This window comes from Physella acuta, unplaced genomic scaffold (genome assembly GCF_028476545.2).
Source record: "Physella acuta isolate Inbredline_101_S28 unplaced genomic scaffold, ASM2847654v3 ptg000178l, whole genome shotgun sequence".
NCBI lineage: Eukaryota > Metazoa > Mollusca > Gastropoda > Physidae > Physella > Physella acuta.
The window spans coordinates 298,438-317,768 of record NW_026731697.1 but is presented as its reverse complement, the minus strand read 5'-3'; the positions used below and the strand labels follow the sequence as shown (position 1 = coordinate 317,768).

Here is a 19,331-nt window from a genome sequence, read left to right as displayed (position 1 = left end):
TCAGCCTACGACCCCCACCCCTCATAGCTGCAGTTTTATTTTTACTCAGCTCAGTCAACAAAGAGTCTTGTTGTTATCAGTTTATGTGTGAAAGCCTTTAGCGTAGTTAAACATACATCAAGGCTTCTAGGGAGCCACCGGTTACACTACCACAGTGGGGCCGGGTACGGCCCCTGGTTTAGTTAAATCATCGAATGTCGTGTGCCACCGTGTCGATATTGTAGGGTGCTCTTTAAAACAAATGTAGGCGCCATAGTGCTCACTGGGGAGTCCAGCAGTGCTGCAGGTCTTCTAAAACAGTTTTCTAAAACACGAAATAAAGGCTAAAATTCAGTTTCTAACATTACTTTATTTTTTTAAAATGTTAAATACAGTTTGACCCCTCACCTTTCCGTCTGAGCTTCCCCTCATCACACATCGTCACAAAATTTCGAATCCTTCTTCGACCTAGGAGTGGGACGACCCCTAAGGGCAACCAATAATAATGTTTAAAAAGGTAAAAAAAACACAGCAAAACTATCTTTACTTCTTTTAGTAGAGCATTAGGTGTTGGCATTTACCTAAATTGTATAGTATAGATTTAACAGTTGGGATAAAAGAAAAAATATTATATTTTAAGTTGTTTTTAATACACATTTTTCTGGCATCGGCTTGTGAATCACTCTGAGAACTCTTCAAATTATCAGATAGATTTAGATCTAGTCATACTTCTAGTTTAATAATAATATCTAGTTTAGATCTACTAATTTTACTATTCTATAATCTATCTATTGCGTCTAGTAAAGTCTAGTTCTCTTGAAGTACTAGAACTAGACCGATTCTAGATTTATATCTATACTACAATCTACAGCTGCAGGGACTTTTAACTTAAAACTTCATGCCTTTTATTTTTTTTTATTTGGCCCAATTATTTCAATACGAATTCCAGCTCCTAAGTCCTAAGCCAAGCTTGAAGCTAGTTAAATATAAAAAAAATTATCAGATCTAGATCTATCTTCATTCTTCTTCATTACTAAATTCTACTACTAGTCTACTACTAGATTTAGATCTAGTACTAGACTGCATAGAATAATTCTAACGTAACGACATAAATATGATTCCAAGAACGAGTATTGATGAGGCGAATAAACATCTAAAGCAGCTACATCACCGTGTTTTTGATCTAGAAAAAACCGTCCACGAACAAAACGACACGTTGCAGTCCAAGGACAGGGCTTTCCAAAATAAAATATCTGAGTTGACTATAACAAAAGATAAAGAAATAGAAATTTTAGTAAATAAACTTTTAGCATCTGAACGTACTGTTTCTATTCTTCAAGAGGAGTTGGAGCGAAAGAATCATCAAATATCAGCACTTCAACATAGCCATTCAAAGCTTCGAAGACTACTCAATTTTAAAGATGATATTCAAGATTTACTTAAAACGATGGAGGATGCTGAAGAAAATTTGGCTCTTGATGAAGGCGACACAGATGGACTACTATCATTTTATCAACGTAGTAATGATGTTTCTAGTAACTTAAGTGGAAAAAAATTACGTAAAAAGAGATTTATTAGAAATGAAAACCATTCAGCAGCTGTTGAAAATTTTGAGCAAAGTGACATAGAAGATGCCCCTGTTTTGGGTGGCAAGGAGTTTTATTTGTAACTAAAATCTTTTTAAAAATTTAACAATCTTTCTTGGACAGCTGAATCTAGATCTACAGTATTTTTTTTTAAGTATGCTGTGTCATGGTTTATTAATAATATCATCATGTTGCGATTGATGTTTTGCAAACTGTAAAAATTTAACATTAGTTTTTCTAAAGCAATGTAGTCGGTAGTTTTAATTACTAATTAGTTTTTACACTCTAACATGTAAGTTATTTTAAGCATGAACCACCATATTGTCAGAATATTATGCAGTGGGTTGTAACCCACTAGTTTCCTATGTGCATACACCAAACCCTTCTTAATTGTTCTTTCTATTGTCCGCACTGACTAAATCTGATTGTGAATCACATTAATTAGGTCTTGTCCTCCGCCGAATCACTGAGACCGACTCACTGTACCCCTGAGGTTCAATCAAACCTGTTTTGAGAATCACTTGTTATATATTGTGTAGGTCTAGTATTTAAAAAAAAATGAGCAGGCAACAAATTAAAATGCCTTCAGTGTTAAAAATATGTTAGTAGCTATCTTTGAAAAATTAAAAAGCATTAAAATCCAACAAACTTAAAACTAATGTGAGTTGCTGACTGATAGAAATATATTTAATGTATTGGTTGCATTAAAATTAATTTAAGATAATTGCAAAAAATAGTAAAGTTTATTAAGAGATTTACATTAAAATTTATACATATAATCATTAGCCTAATTTATAAAGGCCTAAAGAAAAAGCTTCTCACAATGTAATTTTATTGAATATTTCACTTTTTGGCTCTAAAAGCAATATGGTAAAAGATTAATTGTATGCACATCTGAAAATGTGTTATTTATTTTGAAAGGAAGATTGATTATTTGCAAAGCACACATTTGTACTAAAAGAAATGATTTTTTCATTACTAAATGTCAGCTTTCATTTGTAATGTTATTTATTTCTATTTCTGATTGTAAAAATTGTTGTGATAAAACATGGATGTGCAATGTATTTGAATGTGATACTTCCACTTCTAGTCATTTAAAATTTTTTTTTACTATAAATATAATTTATTTGTGTTCAATTTTTAATCAGAATTTTTAAACATTCATATTGTCTTGACCCACTGAAAATTCCAACACAATTTATTCAATCACATTTTTTTATAGGCTTAAATATTTATTGCCCTTAATGTATTAATATTTATGATATTCAATAATTGAATTACTCCAAATACAGCAGTATTGCTCTTAGGGTTAAAAATAGGGCTATGGTTATGAATAGGTTAGGGATAATTACAATAATATAACACTGAATGCATCTAGCTGACGTTTCAGTTTGTACCAATTTTTGCTTATTGCTATTTTTATGGCAGTAATAAATAGTATCAATGTCTTTCCACTAGATGATTTTTATTAAGTACATTGTAGAAAATGTTATAATTATACTAATAGTTAAACAAATGTGTATTTTAAAAGCTTTATTGATTTATTGAATTACTGCCATAGCTACCCTTTCTGAAGCACTAAAATGATCTCCCTACCTCCACAACTAACGTTATTTATCACAAAACTATTTCATACTTTTTGTCCAAAATATAGGGTAAATCCTCTACTAATAATAACATAGTTCCCATTACCTGAGTGCGTGAGGACGCTACTATTAATTTTATTTTCATCATTTTTGCTATATTATTATACTTGGATACTGTTTTTTTACTTATGATAGTAATAATAATATGGTATTCATTTGGGACAGGTTGTGTTATAAGTATTTATCTTTCAAGGTGCCATTTGTATTTGACTGTTTGATTTACACTCCGATCTCTGTGTTCCTTATTTATTCCTCCAGGGTCATTCCATTTTTTCCTTAAGTTTTCACATGGTAAAATTTTTTTTAAAGTAGGTAATTTTTCTTTTTCAATATTTTAAAACTATCCAACATTAACAATTGTGAAGAATTGCTGCTTTTAATAATTTAATAACACAAAATACATTCTTTAAAATTAAAAATATGCAGTATTATCATAAGTTGATGTGATGCAGTGTTCAATGTTTTTAAAAATCTATATTTCTTTATCTTTGTATGTTTATTATTTTAATTATTTAATGATATTAATTCTAGTTATTACTGAAATATGTAGTAGAATTATAATTAAAATAATAATTAGTAAAATGCTGTTTTTGCTTTTAAAATCTGTGCAATTTTTACATCTTTAATTATATGTTAATATTGTGTTTATTTAAAGCGCAATATTTGCTCATGCTCATCCAATGAATTTTTACTTTTCCAGTATAATTGTTACTCAGATTTTTAACTCAACTAGGGTACATTCATTACTGTTGAACTATTTTACTATTTTATTGTTTCTTTTGAAATATTAAAAAAAAATTGCAATCAAATTTGTCTTTTTCTCATTAAGTCATTTAGTTTTTATAAATTTAACTTTAAGTTTAACACATACATTATGAATTTATATTATATTTATACCCCACTCCTTGGCATTCCTCCCTCCAAATCCTTGTTGTTAATCTGGAGTGCACTAGCAAAAAATGTTAGAGACAAGCAACTGGTTCTACTAGTTTTTTAAAGGGGTTGTCCATAAATGATGTCAAACTTGTATCGTGATATGGGTGACTTATAGGTCCAACTAGAAAAGTCCAGTGTAGCCTAGAGGTAGAGCTCTAGACTGCTAATTCAAAAGTCTCGTGTTCGAATCCAGGTTTGAGTTGGTAGAACCCAGCTCTGATGGGTACCTAACTCATGTTAAGGAAAGTAAAGGCGGCTGGGCTGACCGCACCGTCCCTTCAAGGCCACAGAGACAGGTGAACTCTACTTTACTTGCCGGTGAGGTTTGAAAAAGATACCTGACATTTTCGAGAACAGTTAGCCCAGAAGTCGGGGAATAATACAACTGTGAGTAGAGTTAACCAAATGCGTTATGTATTGTTACCGTTAGGTCAAATGTGTATGTAAAATGGTGTGAATTATTGTGAATGGTTTTTTATTTGGTTTGGTAGCTGGTAGAAGGTTATCAACGGTGTAGAAGGAGAAAAAAAAAGCATGGTCTAGTCGCTGTTGAAATGATTTAATTCAATGCCCACAGGTGCTAGCCAGTATAAACGATTATAGACGAGAAGAAAAGTTTTCTAACGATGTCCTGTCTGTGTTTGCCTGCTGATGTCCCTGTGGCCAGATACTTTCATGTTGTGGTCACCATGGAGCTGTCTGGATGCCGTTAGCATTATGTTGTAGCCAGAGAGCACAAATAGTAGACTCAATATTGTTGTGATGTACAAAGTCTGAGAGAAGTGCTGGCGTCATAAAACATTGTTCAGATAATGCGACATCACACTTTTGGACTTTTTCATTGAAAAAAAAAGGAATGCAAAAAACTGAATTCAGTTAATTTAAATCACTTTTACTTATTTTTAGAACTGTTTTTGTAATAAAATTTATTAAAAAATAAAAAGTTTTAAGGGGAATTGGGGTTGTAGACTGGAGTGTAACATCAACAGTGACTCTTTCAGGCGGTGCCATATAGGTGTGATTACGCATATACTGCCTATAGGAACATTAATCATTAAGTCAATTTAAGAGGGTCATAATTAAAGATGAGGACAGATCTTCAAAAATGATATGATCTGTTACGAATATAAGTACTACTGTTACCAGCTACCCTTTCTGAAGCACTAAAATGATCTCCCTACCTCAACTAAGATTAAGAACGTTATTCATCACCAACCTATTTCATACTTTTTGTCCAAAATATAGGGTGAATCCTCCACTAATAGTAACCACGCTACTATTAATTTACTGTTCATAATGTTTGCTATAGTATTTGTCCAAAAGGGTGAATCCTCCACTAATAGTAACCACGCTACTATTAATTTACTGTTCATAATGTTTGCTACAGTATACTCGGATACTATTTTTTTAGTCCTTAAAAAAGCTAAAAATCTTCCGAGGGGACACCCGGGTTCGAACCGGGGACCTCTCGATCTGCAGTCGAATGCTCTACCACTGAGCTATATCCCCTCATGCGTGCCGGGCAAAATTATTTTATATAAATCTTTAACTTTAATAACTTTGTTACAATTTAATATTGTGGCTATATAATAATTAAAAAAAAGATAACCCTACTAACGCAACAGTTAGTGGATACTTTATCATGGTAGACACTAGAATCTAGTTATAAATAAATACCAAAATTCACTTTGACGGCTTTACGGTTTTCATTTAGACCTTGTTAGTGTTACCTAGACTACACTTCAATTACATTTCCGGTTATTTCAAATATGGACTCATCAACAACGTTTCTCTTTGCTTGATCTAAAGTTTAGATCTAAATCTAGGATGCTATGATTCTGTGACAAAGTCAGCAAATAGTGTCGGACACATTTTTAAATCTGTATTTTTTTCAAGTCGATATTGGTAAGAATTTATTAATAATAAATAAATAAACTAATCTAAAATCTAATTTTTTTATCAAGTTATTTAAATAAATATTAAATATTAAAATTAAATAAAATATTTTCATTTGTCAGTTGAGTATGCCTGTGAACTACTGTGAAGAACTGAAGTTATAACATTAAACTATTAAACTTACTCTTATTTTAGCCATTTGACTGGCGACTAATCTGAATATGCATTTCATAGGACTTTGGCCATAGTATATAATAACTATATATTTATTAGTTTTGATTCAATGATAATTAATTGGTATTGGTACTATTGATAGGCATTTTGATTTTGATGAAAATAAATAATTTTAATAGGCCTATTAAAATATTAAAATAATATTAGTAAGCCTAGGTCTATTCGTTACTTTTGAATAGTAACTATAGACTATTAATTATATAGATAGAGTATAGAGTTGTAATTAAGTATGAGCCTATAGTAAAGGCAGGACTATTTACTAATCATTATTTAAATAATAAATAATGGTTTGAGTTTGCAATGAAAACGTATCCAAATACAGTTAGACATAATTAGTAGTTACTAATACATTACTAGTATGTATAGTATTTTATTATGTATGTTTAACGCCTAGTCTATTTTATTTTGGTCCAAACCAAAGCCAAAAGTCGCTGTTACCAGAACATTTTTCCAAAAAAGACAGAGTCAGCCTAGGCCTAACTTTTAAAAAACCTAAACATTTGGCATGTGACCTAAGTAAACAGCTGATTTCATCTTAATTGCTTTTAAGGCTACGTAAAAATGTGCTTTTTAAAATCCTACCCAAAAAGAATAAGAAAACTGTTATTCTCCATCTGTTGACACAGATTTCAGCCTTCTTTTCTTTTTGGATTTGCTTCCATAGTCATTGTCCAAACAAGAACAAACTACAAGGCAGCAGTTGTTTGATTTTGGAGTTGTCTCTCCTATAAGAGTTGCTGTTCCCAACTATTGAGCCTCATTTGCTCGGGATTCGAACTCGAGGCTTTTTGGTTTATCAACCATGAGTTTTAGTGGCTAGACCTCCTAACCAGATCTAATATTTACTACTTCATTATAAAAAATAATAAAAGTTATTTTCCCTGATGAAAGCTTTTCTATTTTTAAGGATAGTATGACATGGCAAAAAAATTCACAAAAAGCCAGTTAATTGGATTTTTGCTTTGTTTTAAGCAATATGATTATAATAAAATAGCATTTGAGTGGTGATCATTTGGACAGTTTACATTACATAACACCCATATAGAATGAAGGCTTTCAAACATCTGTTTTATTATGCTACTTTTTTAAAGAGGAGTTTGATTTTGGAACGCAAAGAATAAGAGAGCTATTTTAACTAAAGTACTGCTGTAAGGCACATAAATGTATGCAAAAGTTCATGCAACTGTTCTTAATTAACAGACTTAAATCTCAAGTTTGGATTACATATAGAGACATAAAATACTTTAACATACTGAAAATAATCTTACATAAAGTAGTGTCTAATGAGATGATGCTATTATGTATTTCTGTGCTATCGTTTTGTTTTGTTTTTCAGTTTGTTAAATTAAAATGTCTGATGTTGAGGCAACTGTTGAGGCAGAAGGATCTCCTGTTCAAAATGACAACAAGGAAGCAATTCAGAAGGAGGAAAAAGAGCAGGTATTTAAAATAATACACAGGTCCTATATCTAGTTAATGAATTAAACATAAATTGATGGCTTGTAAAGAGCTTTGTTGATCTGTGTTTGACTAAGCTTTGAACTTAAATAATTAAATCTACAACTATCATAAGTGTAATAGATTTACTAATGTTCATGTTGACATTCTGTTCTGATTGGTTAAATAACTGACATAATTATTCAGGATAGCAGTCAAGTTGGAAAAAATACAAACATAAATTCAGATACCGGGCGTGAACCAAAAAAAGCTAATAAAGGAAAAAGTAAGTAAAGTATGCATATCTGCTAATTTTAATGTTTTGTAATAATGTTCAAATATGTAGATTTATAATAATGTGCATACATTTACTTTACAGATAAAGTGACCAAACCGTCTAAAGAAGAAATTGCACCAGTTCAAGAAGTTGTCGTGGAAACTAATCCTGATGGTAAGTAATATAAAATGCTCAGGTTCTCAAAAAATGTTTGCTTTAACTTAAACATAGTGCGATGTACACATTTGGAAAAATAATACTCAACTACTTGAAATTTGTTAAAATCCATACATTGATTTTGGAGATTAACAAGCAGGCTAGACCTATTATGCCATTGAAGAATAGCCTTTTTGCTTATGGATAGAATTCAATTTAAAAGTTCAGAATACTAAACTGGATATTATTTTTAAATGGATTGTGGAAGTTTTAGATAGCAGTATTTTATCTCCATTACTTAAGCAAGCAACCCAAACCAAGCTTATGAACCCTAGATCAAAAATATTTTTACTGTTATACTTTACTTGTAAAATTGTTTAAAATGTTTCAGCGCTCCCAGAAAATGTGTTCCCATTCTTCATGACATCAAAAACACAGGAGATATATAACTGTAAATGTGACGAGGATGTTACGATTGAAAACCCATTCAAATTTATTCCAAAAGCTGACATTCTGGAGGATATGAAAATGCGAGCTGCTGTTTGTGATTTTCATGTTCACAAACAACAGATTATTGTAAGCTTTACATATATGATTTTCAGAATGTTAAAGTATCAAAATATTGGTTTAGTTTGGCTTGTCAATTTAAATGTTAAATAAATAAAAGTTTTACTAGTTTCCCATTTGTATTCTTTTTTAAGGAATTATTATTTAACTGCAAGATTTTTTATCTTTTATAGGATTACCCTGGTGAGGACATTCTGATCATGTATGATTATGAATTTAAACATGGCCAAAATTTTGTCATTGCTTTAACTGAAGAGGCCAAAGAAATTTTACTAAAGGTGAGTATTTCCTTACTGCATAATAACAATATTAAATACCATGGTAAATTATTTTGTTGAGTATATTTCTCATACAAATATTTAGTTATTCTAAGATAACTGTGTGGATTTGATTCATAAAAAAAACATAATACAAACATAATACAAGTGAAAATTATTTCAAATTGTAAAGCCACCGGAAGAAGAGAAATTAGAAGGTGATGCAGAGGCAATGGAGCCAGAGGATGACACTGTGTACCTGTATGTACCTCCAGAGCCAAAAGATTGGATATCGCTTGGTAGTGAAAAAGAGATTGAAGAAGGGAATGTTTATGAAAAGAGGAGAAAGGTGAGTGTATATTTATTGTAACTAATTCATCCATTTCATCCCTAGCAGTCTTTGAATTGGAATATTTTTAGCTACCAGTATTTTGTGATGAAGTAAATTTTACCTTTTATGTATGTATCAGCTAAGAGTCTCAGTCAAACGGATTAGGAGAGAATTTGGAGCTCCAGTTGTTCTGGAAGATAGGACTCACGCAAAAGATGCCAATGTTGACTGTGTAGCAACTGAGGATGATACTTATAATATAACACGCCTTGAGTTGGACAAAAGTACACAGGTATGAAAGGAAAGGAGTTGGTTGTTTAATCTTTGGAGTCATAAGGTATACATGTTTCATGTACTAAGTACAAAAGTCGGTATTTTAAAAAGTTTGATTACACTTGTTTTAGGCAGTTTCTGAGCAAGTCACTCAGGGAACACAAACTAACTGGAAATACCCTAGAAATGCAAATACTCAAACTTATCCTAGAGAGTATAGTGAAGAAGAGCGATTGGCTATTTTTAGCTCAGATGAATGTCATAACTTCATAAAACAAGCAGCATACAAGTAAGATGTTTTTCTAAGGCAAAACAAATATATAGGTTTAGTAAAAATATTAACAACATTTAAGTAAGATGTATTAATCTGGAAAAAATGCAAATGTTGACATATTCTGTTCAGCATTTTTGTTCTGACCTTCAAAAAATTTTTTTTTTAAATTCTAATTTCAGCTTCCATGTAGCTCTTCAGCAGAATGAAATAATGAATGTGTTTTACAATGACTGGTCAAATCTTGGAGAAGATGAAGATGCTTTTGGAAGTAAGGCTGACAACCATCTGAAGGTACTTGAACTTTTTGGATGCATGAAACCATAAACACATTACATTAAGTCATTTACTTTTTTTTTTAACTAGGTTTCATCCCCATAAATAATGTCCAAGTCTATGCAATGGGGGGGGGGGGGGGGGGGGGGGTAATTGGGTTGGACCTTGTGGAAGATATATGTCAAGGTAGAGTGTGTTGGGTGAATATCATATCACACTTAAGCAATTAAAAACTACCATTTTAAAGTGAAATGTAGCAGTTATTTTACATTTCTAAAATACTTTTTGTAAATTGTAATTGAATTCATCTCTGTACCAAATGTTAACCTGGATTGACTAAATATTAAATAGTGATAAGTGATGTTTTGATGCATGGGGGCATTCAGAAGGGCATAATCAATTTAATATGGGGGGATGGGGATGAGACCTTCTTTCACAATGTTGAATGAAGAAAAAAAAATCTTAGAATTTTTTAATCCTCTGATCAGAGCTTTTATTTATTATTTATAAAATGTGTGAAATTATACTTTTGGTAGTAAACATAAAACACTGAAACAAAGAAATAGCTGCTAAAATTAGATTGTCTTGCAGTTAGCTTCTAAAGTACATTATGAATTAGTTTCAGTTCACTTATCCATATTTAAGTTCATGATTAATACTGTGCTGTTGTACTGCAGCATGTGATCAGGCTCCTTGCCCTCACTATTTTACTATCAAACCAACATGCACTACATAAATAAAAAGATTTTAAAATATTCCTAATTTGTTTTAGGAGTATCAGTCCTTCACAGACCTTCAGTTCAGCAAGGACAAGGTTATCACTTGCATCCAGTGGCACCCTGTAATCAAAGGGGTTGTGGCCACGGCTGTGGCACATAAACTCTCCTTTGATGAGAGAGTGGATAATGCTGCTAAAGTCATTATGGCGCCATCTTTAATACTTATTTGGAGTTTTGCAGACCCAATTCATCCACAGGTAGGGATTCACTTTATAAGAGAAAATGTAGTATAATATTTTAAATGTAATAAAATAAAAGTTTTGGTAGTTTAGACAAATTATTCCTTATCCAGGATATTTCCTAGATATTCTCTCTTAAAACATAGAAATGAAGTCTGTAAGAAATGCAGAATGTAGATTTATGATTTAATGTTTACCAGAAATAAACATTACAAGAAGTATAACAATTTGAATTCATGTATCTAGACAAACTTTTTTCTTTGACTTCATTTAACAGCTTATCCTAGAGGCCCCAGAGGATATCTACAGCTTTGCCTTTAACCCTACCAATCCCAACTACATTGTTGGTGGCAGTTACAACGGCCAGATTGTCATGTGGGACATCACATCACAGGCAGAAAGACTCAAGCAACATCGTGGTAGCAACAGGAACAAAAAGAGAACTGTTCTGGTGAACAAAATAACTTCACATTTTTAGCGCAATTTCCATTCTGGAGAATTGCGTTTATTAACCCGTCATTTCTGGATGTATGAATGAATGGATGGATGGATGGATGTGTGTCCGCAGCTTTAAGTCGTATCTCCTCCTCAACGAAGCAATATCGATGACTAGTTCCAAAAGCAATTATGTTAAGCAAGTTACGAGGATGAGCATAGGCCATAAAAATTCCGGGTTTCTTTCATGTATTTCCCGGAAAAGCCAAAAAACCTCAAAAAAATGCAGTTTTTTGCCCATATCTCGGCAACCAGACCACTTAGCGACTTGAAACATGTACCAATCGATTCCTGCCATAATTTAGAACAATATTGCCGAAGAAAGTTTTCAAAAATATCCTCTCGTTCGGGCACAAATTTTAAAATTACATAAACACCTACAAACCAATCGTTCTTCTAGCTTGAAAGCACCCCAGCATTATACGTAGGAGCTATTTTTAGATAACATAAGGAAATTGCGCATAAATGTCACTAGACTTTTTTAATTAACTTGTTTTTTAGTTATCTCAAGAAAATTTTAAGCTAACTGAAACATTTTACTGCCATTTCATAACCTATTCTCTACCTTTAGTATTCACTAAAATAATAAACTACGTTTAAATCTATATACAATTTTAATTTGATTTCAGCCTGGTTTTGAAGACCCTAATGCACTGAAAACACCAATCGTGCGTTACTGTGCAGTATCCAGTATTGAGCACAGTCATAGATGTCCAGTCACAGATATTCTTTGGCTGCCTGACCACATGCAGGTACCAAGTGAATTGTTTACACACTGCTTGTCTTGTATAACATCCCTCTGATATGATGAAATTCAATTCCTTATCAATAAATTTTTTCAGTTTAGTTTTCTATACCTTAACACTGTGATTCCACAATTTAAAAAATCTTTAACCTCCATTTGTTCTATGATCAGGTGACTAAGATGGGTGTCCCTCAAGAAAACTCCTCCTTGGTGAGCACCCAGCTGATCAGCTGTGCTACAGACAAGTAGGTCCTCTAAAAGAATGGTTTTGTTAAATTTATTTCATTATAAGTAAGTAGTGATCTATTGGGTAGATGAAGTAGAGTTCAAATGTTTCTTGACCTCAGCATATGAAAGGATAATGTGGTCAGTTTCCTTTATTTTCCCATATGTAAGTCAGGTACCCATTAGAGCTGGGTGAACTCAGGGACATCCCATAGTCACATGTCCAAACTGAGATCCAAACTTAAAACCTTTGGGCTAGCAGCATAATGCTCTACCATTTGATCATGCCGTCTGTTATGCTTAGCTTTCCATTTCATAGTGGAACAAGGTATAACACAATTTAAAACACAGTTCAAATGTAATAATCCAATATAATTTTCAACTACAACAGAGAAACAGTGAACATTGACGAAAACACTGACTACATGCTACCCTAAGTTGACCATACCACACACTGCTTACACACTCGAGTTCACACACTTGTTAGGGGAGGCCACTCTCACACCCAATCTCTCTGTGCCTACACGCTTTCGCTATGAACATCTAGGCCACGTCACACCTCCCCCCTAAAAAAAAGAGGTTTCTCATTTTTCTTTAAATTAAATAGCATTTCTAAGGTCTATCCTGCACAACTACTTAACATGTACAGTAAAAATTTTAACAAAATATTTATCTGACCTTTTACATGCTTTAAATCTCCCTATAAATAAATGATGGCGAGTAAAAAATTATATATCTACAGTAAAATGTTCGACGTACGCATGAATTAACTACTTATAGCTTTATACGTCTAGTGTATAAGTCAACAAGGTTTTTTTTTAAAAAAACATTTGTCATCAATAAAGCATTTGAATTGAATTACAATACATCAGAACAATGTTACTTCCCTTTCGTTTTATGAAGTGAGATATGTTGAAATAAATCTAGTCAATGATGACAATGAAAACTAGAAGCTATTCATATAATACAAGTTCGTACAACACTCTAATTTTGGTACAGTCTTTGGCTCTGGATGTCGATCTGGATCTCGCTCTGGCTTTGGCTCTGGCTCTCGCTCTGGCTCTGGGTTTTGGCTCTGGCTTTGGCTCTGGCTCTGGTTTTGGCTCTGGTTTTAGCTCCGGCTCTGGCTTTGGCTCTGGCTCTGGTTTCGGCTCTGGCTCTGGTTTTGGCTCTGGCTCTGGTTGTGGCTCTGGCTCTGGTTTTGGCTCTGGCACGGGCTCTGGCACGGGCTCTGGCACGGGCTCTGGCACGGGCTCTGGCTCTGACTTTGGCTCTGGCACTGGCTCTGGCACTGGCTCTGGCACTGGCTCTGGCACTGGCTCTGGCTCTGACGTTGGCTCTGGCTCTTCTGCTCAGCTCTGGCGTCCAAACATTTTTGTTTCGATCCTGCTATCTTGACATCACAGTCTTTAACTATAATTAAAGTCTCATTAGTATCTTTAAAAAGACTATGAACTTGATACTGGATTAAAGTTACCTTCTGCTCAGCTGCCCTTGACCTAGTTCTCCACTCTGTTGACTTGTTGCCTAGATTGCGTCTCTGGTTGATTAGGTCTTCTGTAAGTGGGACAGTAGCTAGAGCTTTCATGTTGGTGGCGATGCAATGATTTGCTTCTGATGTGATCAAGGACTGAGATGCTAATATTGTAGCTCTAAAATTTGATAACTTACTTGCTATGCTAATGTAGTCCACTTTGTAGCTAGCAAGTTCTCTCAACTTCTCTCCTAGCTTTATCACTGTATTTTTAATGTCATTATTTATGGCCATGATGTCTGCAGCACTGTTCACAAGTTTTGTGGCTGTTGATACGAAGTCTTTTCACGTCGGCGATGACTGCTGCCGTTAATACTAGATGTTTTCTAGTCGGCTGTAACGATGCCGTTGATACGAGATAGTTTCTAGTCGGCTGTAACGCTGCCGTTAATACTAGATAGTTTCTAGTCGGCTGTAACGATGCCGTTAATACTAGAAATTTTCCCGTCGGTTGTGACACTGCCGTTGATACTAGAAATTTTCCAGTCGGTTGTGACGCTGCCGTTGATACTAGACACTTCCCAGTCGGCTGTAACGATGCCGTTAATACTAGATGTTTTCTAGTCGGCTGTAACGATGCCGTTAATACTAGCAAGTTTCTAGTCGGTTGTGACGCTGCTGTTGATACTCGATATTTTCATGTCGGCTCTAACGCTGCTGTTGATACTGGATATTTTCCTTTTTGTCTAGGGGTAAAAACTTCTCAAAAATCTTGTTGTGTTCATTATGATCTAGGTACATTTTTCAGTTAATCTATTGGTTTACAATGACGAAAACTTTAAACATCATTTAATGATTAGTGACTTCATTTTTGTTAATGTTCAAATTTGTGCCTTATTTTTACCTGAGAAGAAACAAAATGTCTTTACTTTGCTGTTAGAAAGTAGGAGTATCACAATTTTAAAAAAATCATAAATTATCCATATTTTAAAAAAAAAAATTATAGTAAATCTTTTTGGAAATAATGGTTTCCACAAAATTTGATTGTAAGAATAAAAATGAACTTTTTATCAATACTTTAATGTTAATATTTTTTTTTACTTTATTGTGTGGTACAAAGCATTCTTTTATTTTGGGATGCTAAACCATCAAAACTGCATCAATTACAAGATGAAGGCACCAAGCAACCAATGGGAGTCCCTGACACATTCAGATATCTGGATCTGACTTGGAAGCCTCTTCTTAAAGTTGGTACCTGGGTTTCAACTCCATCTATTTCATCTTGCTAATGTTTTTCAAAAACTTTTAGAAAAATTAGTTTTCCCATACTACAATAAAGTTTAACCTGAAAGTATGTATTATTTAAGTAGGTTGCTATTACAATCTAATTTAAATTGATTGCTATTAAAATCCTTTTTCACTAGGTGGCGCTGTCTAAATCTGAACCAGGGGGAGATCATGCTCCAACCAAATTTTCAATTCAAGAGAGACAAGGAGACAGGTCAACTTGTAAGCAAATATATATAGTCTTCATTTTTATATATTCCACCTGGTTGTACTTTCTGTTTTTATTTCACTCTTCCTTTATTTCAATAACTTCATTTAAATTTACTGTTTGTATATTATTATGATTTATGTACTTAAACACATTTTTAATAAATGAATTAAATCAACTTTTGATTGACTTTGACAGTGGGTACAGGAACAGAATTTAAGGAAGTTGACCTGACCAAATCAATGCAGGGAGGTTTCAGCAAGCCCAGTTCTGGTAAAGAGAGAACTCTCCAGGGAGTAAAGACACATATATTTGTTGGAACAGAGGTAGTTAAATTTAGAAACGTAATGTGGAAAAATTTAATGTGTGCTGCTTTATCTTTTTATTGAACAACAATAATATTTCAGTTTTCCTGCAATTAATCATTAAGTTTCTTGCAGTTGATTAACAATAGGCTAGAGATGTCTTGGTTGTGGATTTAAGTCTGTCAATGGCAATATCAAGTTTGACTGATTTTAATGACAGGATGTAAATACAAATTGTATGGTATAACTTTGGCTTATTTCAATGCTCCAATACATTCTGCCTCAAATAATATTAAAGTTTAATTTAATCCCAAATTAAACAGAATAATTCTTTTTAGGATGGTGAAGTGGTTTATGTTGACTGGATGCCACAGAAGGATCAAGATTCTGGAAAAATCCAAAGTATGTTGATTTCAATTCTACATGTTCTTAAGGATATTTCAGAGATAGTCTCCCTTTGTTTATCTTCCACAGCTCCATTTCAGTTAAAATATTGTATGTCATTTTTATTGATAAATTGTGTACCAGTTACATGATCTGTTTACCATGTCTTTTTATTAATAAGAAATGAATTAAAATGATTACTCTGCTATCATTCTAAAGATATTTTTATCACCTTAGCACCAAAACCTGCCTTCTACCATTCTGTACATGATGGGCCAGTGGTTTCAATGGAGAGATCTCCTTTCTACAAAGACATTCTTCTCAGTGTGGGTGGATGGACACTAGCTGTTTGGAAGGAGGGAGTTACTGTAAGTTTGTATTAGTTGTACATGCCTCTTCTGTTTGTCAACAGCAATAATAATAACAATGGCAGTGACTGAACTAGTCATCCAAACTCCTGTGGTTTACAAGTCATACATAGAAATCTTCTTCTTCTTCTTCGTTCTTAATTTTTAGTGTTGGAAGAGATCGAGCCTTATCTACCAGAGAGTTTGAACTCAAGACTTTTTTCGAATCTATCATTCATGAGCTTTTGCCTACTCGACCATGCCTCCATCACAATTAAGGATACGTGTCAACTGGTTATGTGCCATTGAGGCCATTGACTCCGATTTCAGCCTGCTTTCTTTTTGGATTTGCTTCCATAGCCTTTGTCCAACCAAGAACAAAGTACAAGGCAGCAGTTGTTTGATTTTGGAGTTGTCTCTCCTCTCTATGCAGAAATGAAAAAAAATATTTTTCTTGCATGATATCTTATCATAGATATCAAGCAAAATACAAAAAAAAAAGCTTTAAAATTTTTTAAAACCTTTTGAAAATCTATGTATTTAATATATTATAATAATGATTAAAACATTATTTCCTTTCATTTAAAAAAAAAAAAAAAAAATATATATATCCTACATTTTAATTTTTTTTAAGACTGGTCCAATTTTACATCCATCTGCGTGTCCAGTTCGGTTGTCTTGTGGCATCTGGTCACCTACTCGTCCCGGAGTATTTTTTATCTCTAAAGTTGACGGCTTCATCGATGTCTGGGACATTTTAGACAAGACCCATGAGCCAACCCTGACACAGAGTGTTTCTCCAACATCCATTACGGTCATCTATCCATACCAGGTTACTTGTAAGTATTGACATTTGTCTATCCATACCAGGTTACTTGTAAGTATTGACAGTCATTTATCCATACCAGGTTACTTGTAAGTATTGACAGTCATCTATCCATACCAGGTTACTTGTAAGTATTGACAGTCATCTATCCATACCAGGTTACTTGTAAGTATTGACAGTCATCTATCCATACCAGGTTACTTGTAAGTATTGACAGTTGTCTATCCATACCAGGTTACTTGTAAGTATTGACAGTTGTCTATCCATACCAGGTTACTTGTAAGTATTGACAGTTGTCTATCCATACCAAGTTACTTGTAGGTATTTTTTAAGTTGAAGAAGCTAAATATTTGTGATAATTATAATATTGGCCACCAACTCAAAAAATTAATTATTTCTCCAGTAAAACAGCAACTGATTGCTGTTGGTGATACCTCAGGAACTCTTCATATTTTGGAGATTCCATGGAGCTTGAGGCACCCAACACCCAATGAGGTAATAGATTGTTTAACTTGAGCTTTAGGCTGGTTCTTCAAAAGGCTAAATGGCTCAGTCATTGTTAAAATTATTCTATTGTTATTTTATTTCTTTTTTGTCAGTTGTGAAATATCTATGATCTTATTAAGAAGAGTTTTACAGTATTTCTCCTGGATTAAACTTATAAAAATGGTGTAGTTTATGTCCTAAACAATAACATTTGCATTTTTTTCTAGATACTAACTTTGTAAACAAATTTCTAGGTGAACAGTGTAGGTAACTACCTTGAGAGGGAAGTAAAGAGGAGGGCCTTTGTTGAGGAGAGGTGGAACTTTAGAGAAAGAGAGAAGAGAGATGCTGAAGCTGAGTTCAAGAGAAAAGCTGGAGGGGTGAGTCAGTTACTCTAAATAACCATTGGATTTTTAATGTTTAGTAGGTCACTAGTGCATAGACAAAGACATCGGATACTAGTAAGAGGCAGTGGAGAGTGGATAGCTTTTCAGGCAATGACAAAGATCAGTTAATTTTTAATCAAAATATGTTTGTTGTTAATTAACTAAGTTTTAAATTTTTAAAAATCATTAAAAAATCAAATTGTAATATATATATATGATGATAGATATTAACCTTAGGGTGAATTGCTCTTACATGCTGGATCTGATTGTATTATTTGTTTAATGCTGAACCAAAGAGGTCTGTTTGTGTTTAATGTTGTTTATTGTCAAATATTTACTCAGCTTGCAGCAGCAATGGCCCCTCTAACAGAGGAAGAGTTGGAGCTGAAGCTCAAGCAAGAATACGAGCAATACCTTGTAGAAGAGGCATCCTTTTTAAGACAACTTGGCATTCTACAGGACGATGACCCTACTGGTTGAAGATGACTTGGGACATTTTAAAAAAAACTGTTTTTAGTATAGTATTATCAATTTATTTAATAATTACTTCATTTCTAAATGCAAGCAAAAGTGCAGCTTTATAATGTTGACTTTGACACCTAATAATATGGTTGTTTTAAAAAGTATGTTGAATGTATGTGATAAGTAAATAAACATTTAAAAATTTAACTCTAGTTGAACCAGGACATGTTTATTATTACAGATTTGTTCATGTTAAGGACACACTTAACTTTACTTTCATAAAAAAACATGCAACTCATCATTCACAATTTTTCATTTTTCACTGTATTTACGATTAAGTTTATCATATTTATTATAAAAGTATCAAAACAATATTGTGATTACATTTTAAGTTATTTAGCAATTCATAATTGTGATTGGAATGTAAATAATATATTTTATTATTTATCTCTCATTGTTTTTATTGGCTTGAAGAATTAAAATTAAAAATTTCTATATACTTTCTGTCTTTGAATAATTTCCTACACATATTATTATTAATAACGTAAATATATAAAAATCTTAGCTATGATAACCTGCAGAAGACAAACACTAATACCAACAGATTTCTTTATGAACAAT

General features: G+C 33.0%; 3 protein-coding genes and 1 non-coding gene across 4 annotated transcripts; 2 read left to right on the top strand and 2 right to left on the bottom strand.

The window, feature by feature from the left end:
* Positions 1–989: 989 nt before the first annotated feature.
* Positions 990–4,003, top strand: LOC131936486 (vimentin-type intermediate filament-associated coiled-coil protein). Its single transcript, XM_059293503.1, has one exon. It carries the CDS (start codon positions 1,094–1,096, stop codon positions 1,646–1,648), a length of 555 nt encoding a protein of 184 aa, XP_059149486.1. The 5' UTR covers positions 990–1,093; the 3' UTR covers positions 1,649–4,003.
* Positions 4,004–5,584: 1,581 nt separating this feature from the next.
* Trnac-gca (transfer RNA cysteine (anticodon GCA)) lies at positions 5,585–5,656 on the bottom strand. Its single transcript has one exon. It is a non-coding gene; the product is annotated as a tRNA-Cys (tRNA).
* Positions 5,657–5,897: 241 nt separating this feature from the next.
* LOC131936431 (dynein axonemal intermediate chain 3) lies at positions 5,898–19,193 on the top strand. Its single transcript, XM_059293406.1, has 23 exons — positions 5,898–6,052; positions 7,614–7,717; positions 7,922–8,000; positions 8,094–8,165; positions 8,539–8,723; positions 8,888–8,992; positions 9,165–9,320; positions 9,442–9,594; positions 9,707–9,864; positions 10,029–10,140; positions 10,895–11,098; positions 11,358–11,531; positions 12,205–12,327; positions 12,492–12,565; positions 15,140–15,266; positions 15,444–15,528; positions 15,713–15,840; positions 16,158–16,221; positions 16,441–16,571; positions 17,185–17,389; positions 17,780–17,871; positions 18,117–18,242; positions 18,591–19,193. Exons 2-23 carry the CDS (start codon positions 7,628–7,630, stop codon positions 18,726–18,728), a joined length of 2,781 nt encoding a protein of 926 aa, XP_059149389.1. The 5' UTR covers positions 5,898–6,052; positions 7,614–7,627; the 3' UTR covers positions 18,729–19,193.
* Positions 13,539–14,752, bottom strand: LOC131936432 (uncharacterized). The gene is made up of 2 exons (XM_059293407.1): positions 14,217–14,752; positions 13,539–14,120 (listed from the first exon to the last, which is right to left on the bottom strand). Exons 1-2 carry the CDS (start codon positions 14,311–14,313, stop codon positions 13,657–13,659), a joined length of 561 nt encoding a protein of 186 aa, XP_059149390.1. The 5' UTR covers positions 14,314–14,752; the 3' UTR covers positions 13,539–13,656.
* Positions 19,194–19,331: the final 138 nt, after the last annotated feature.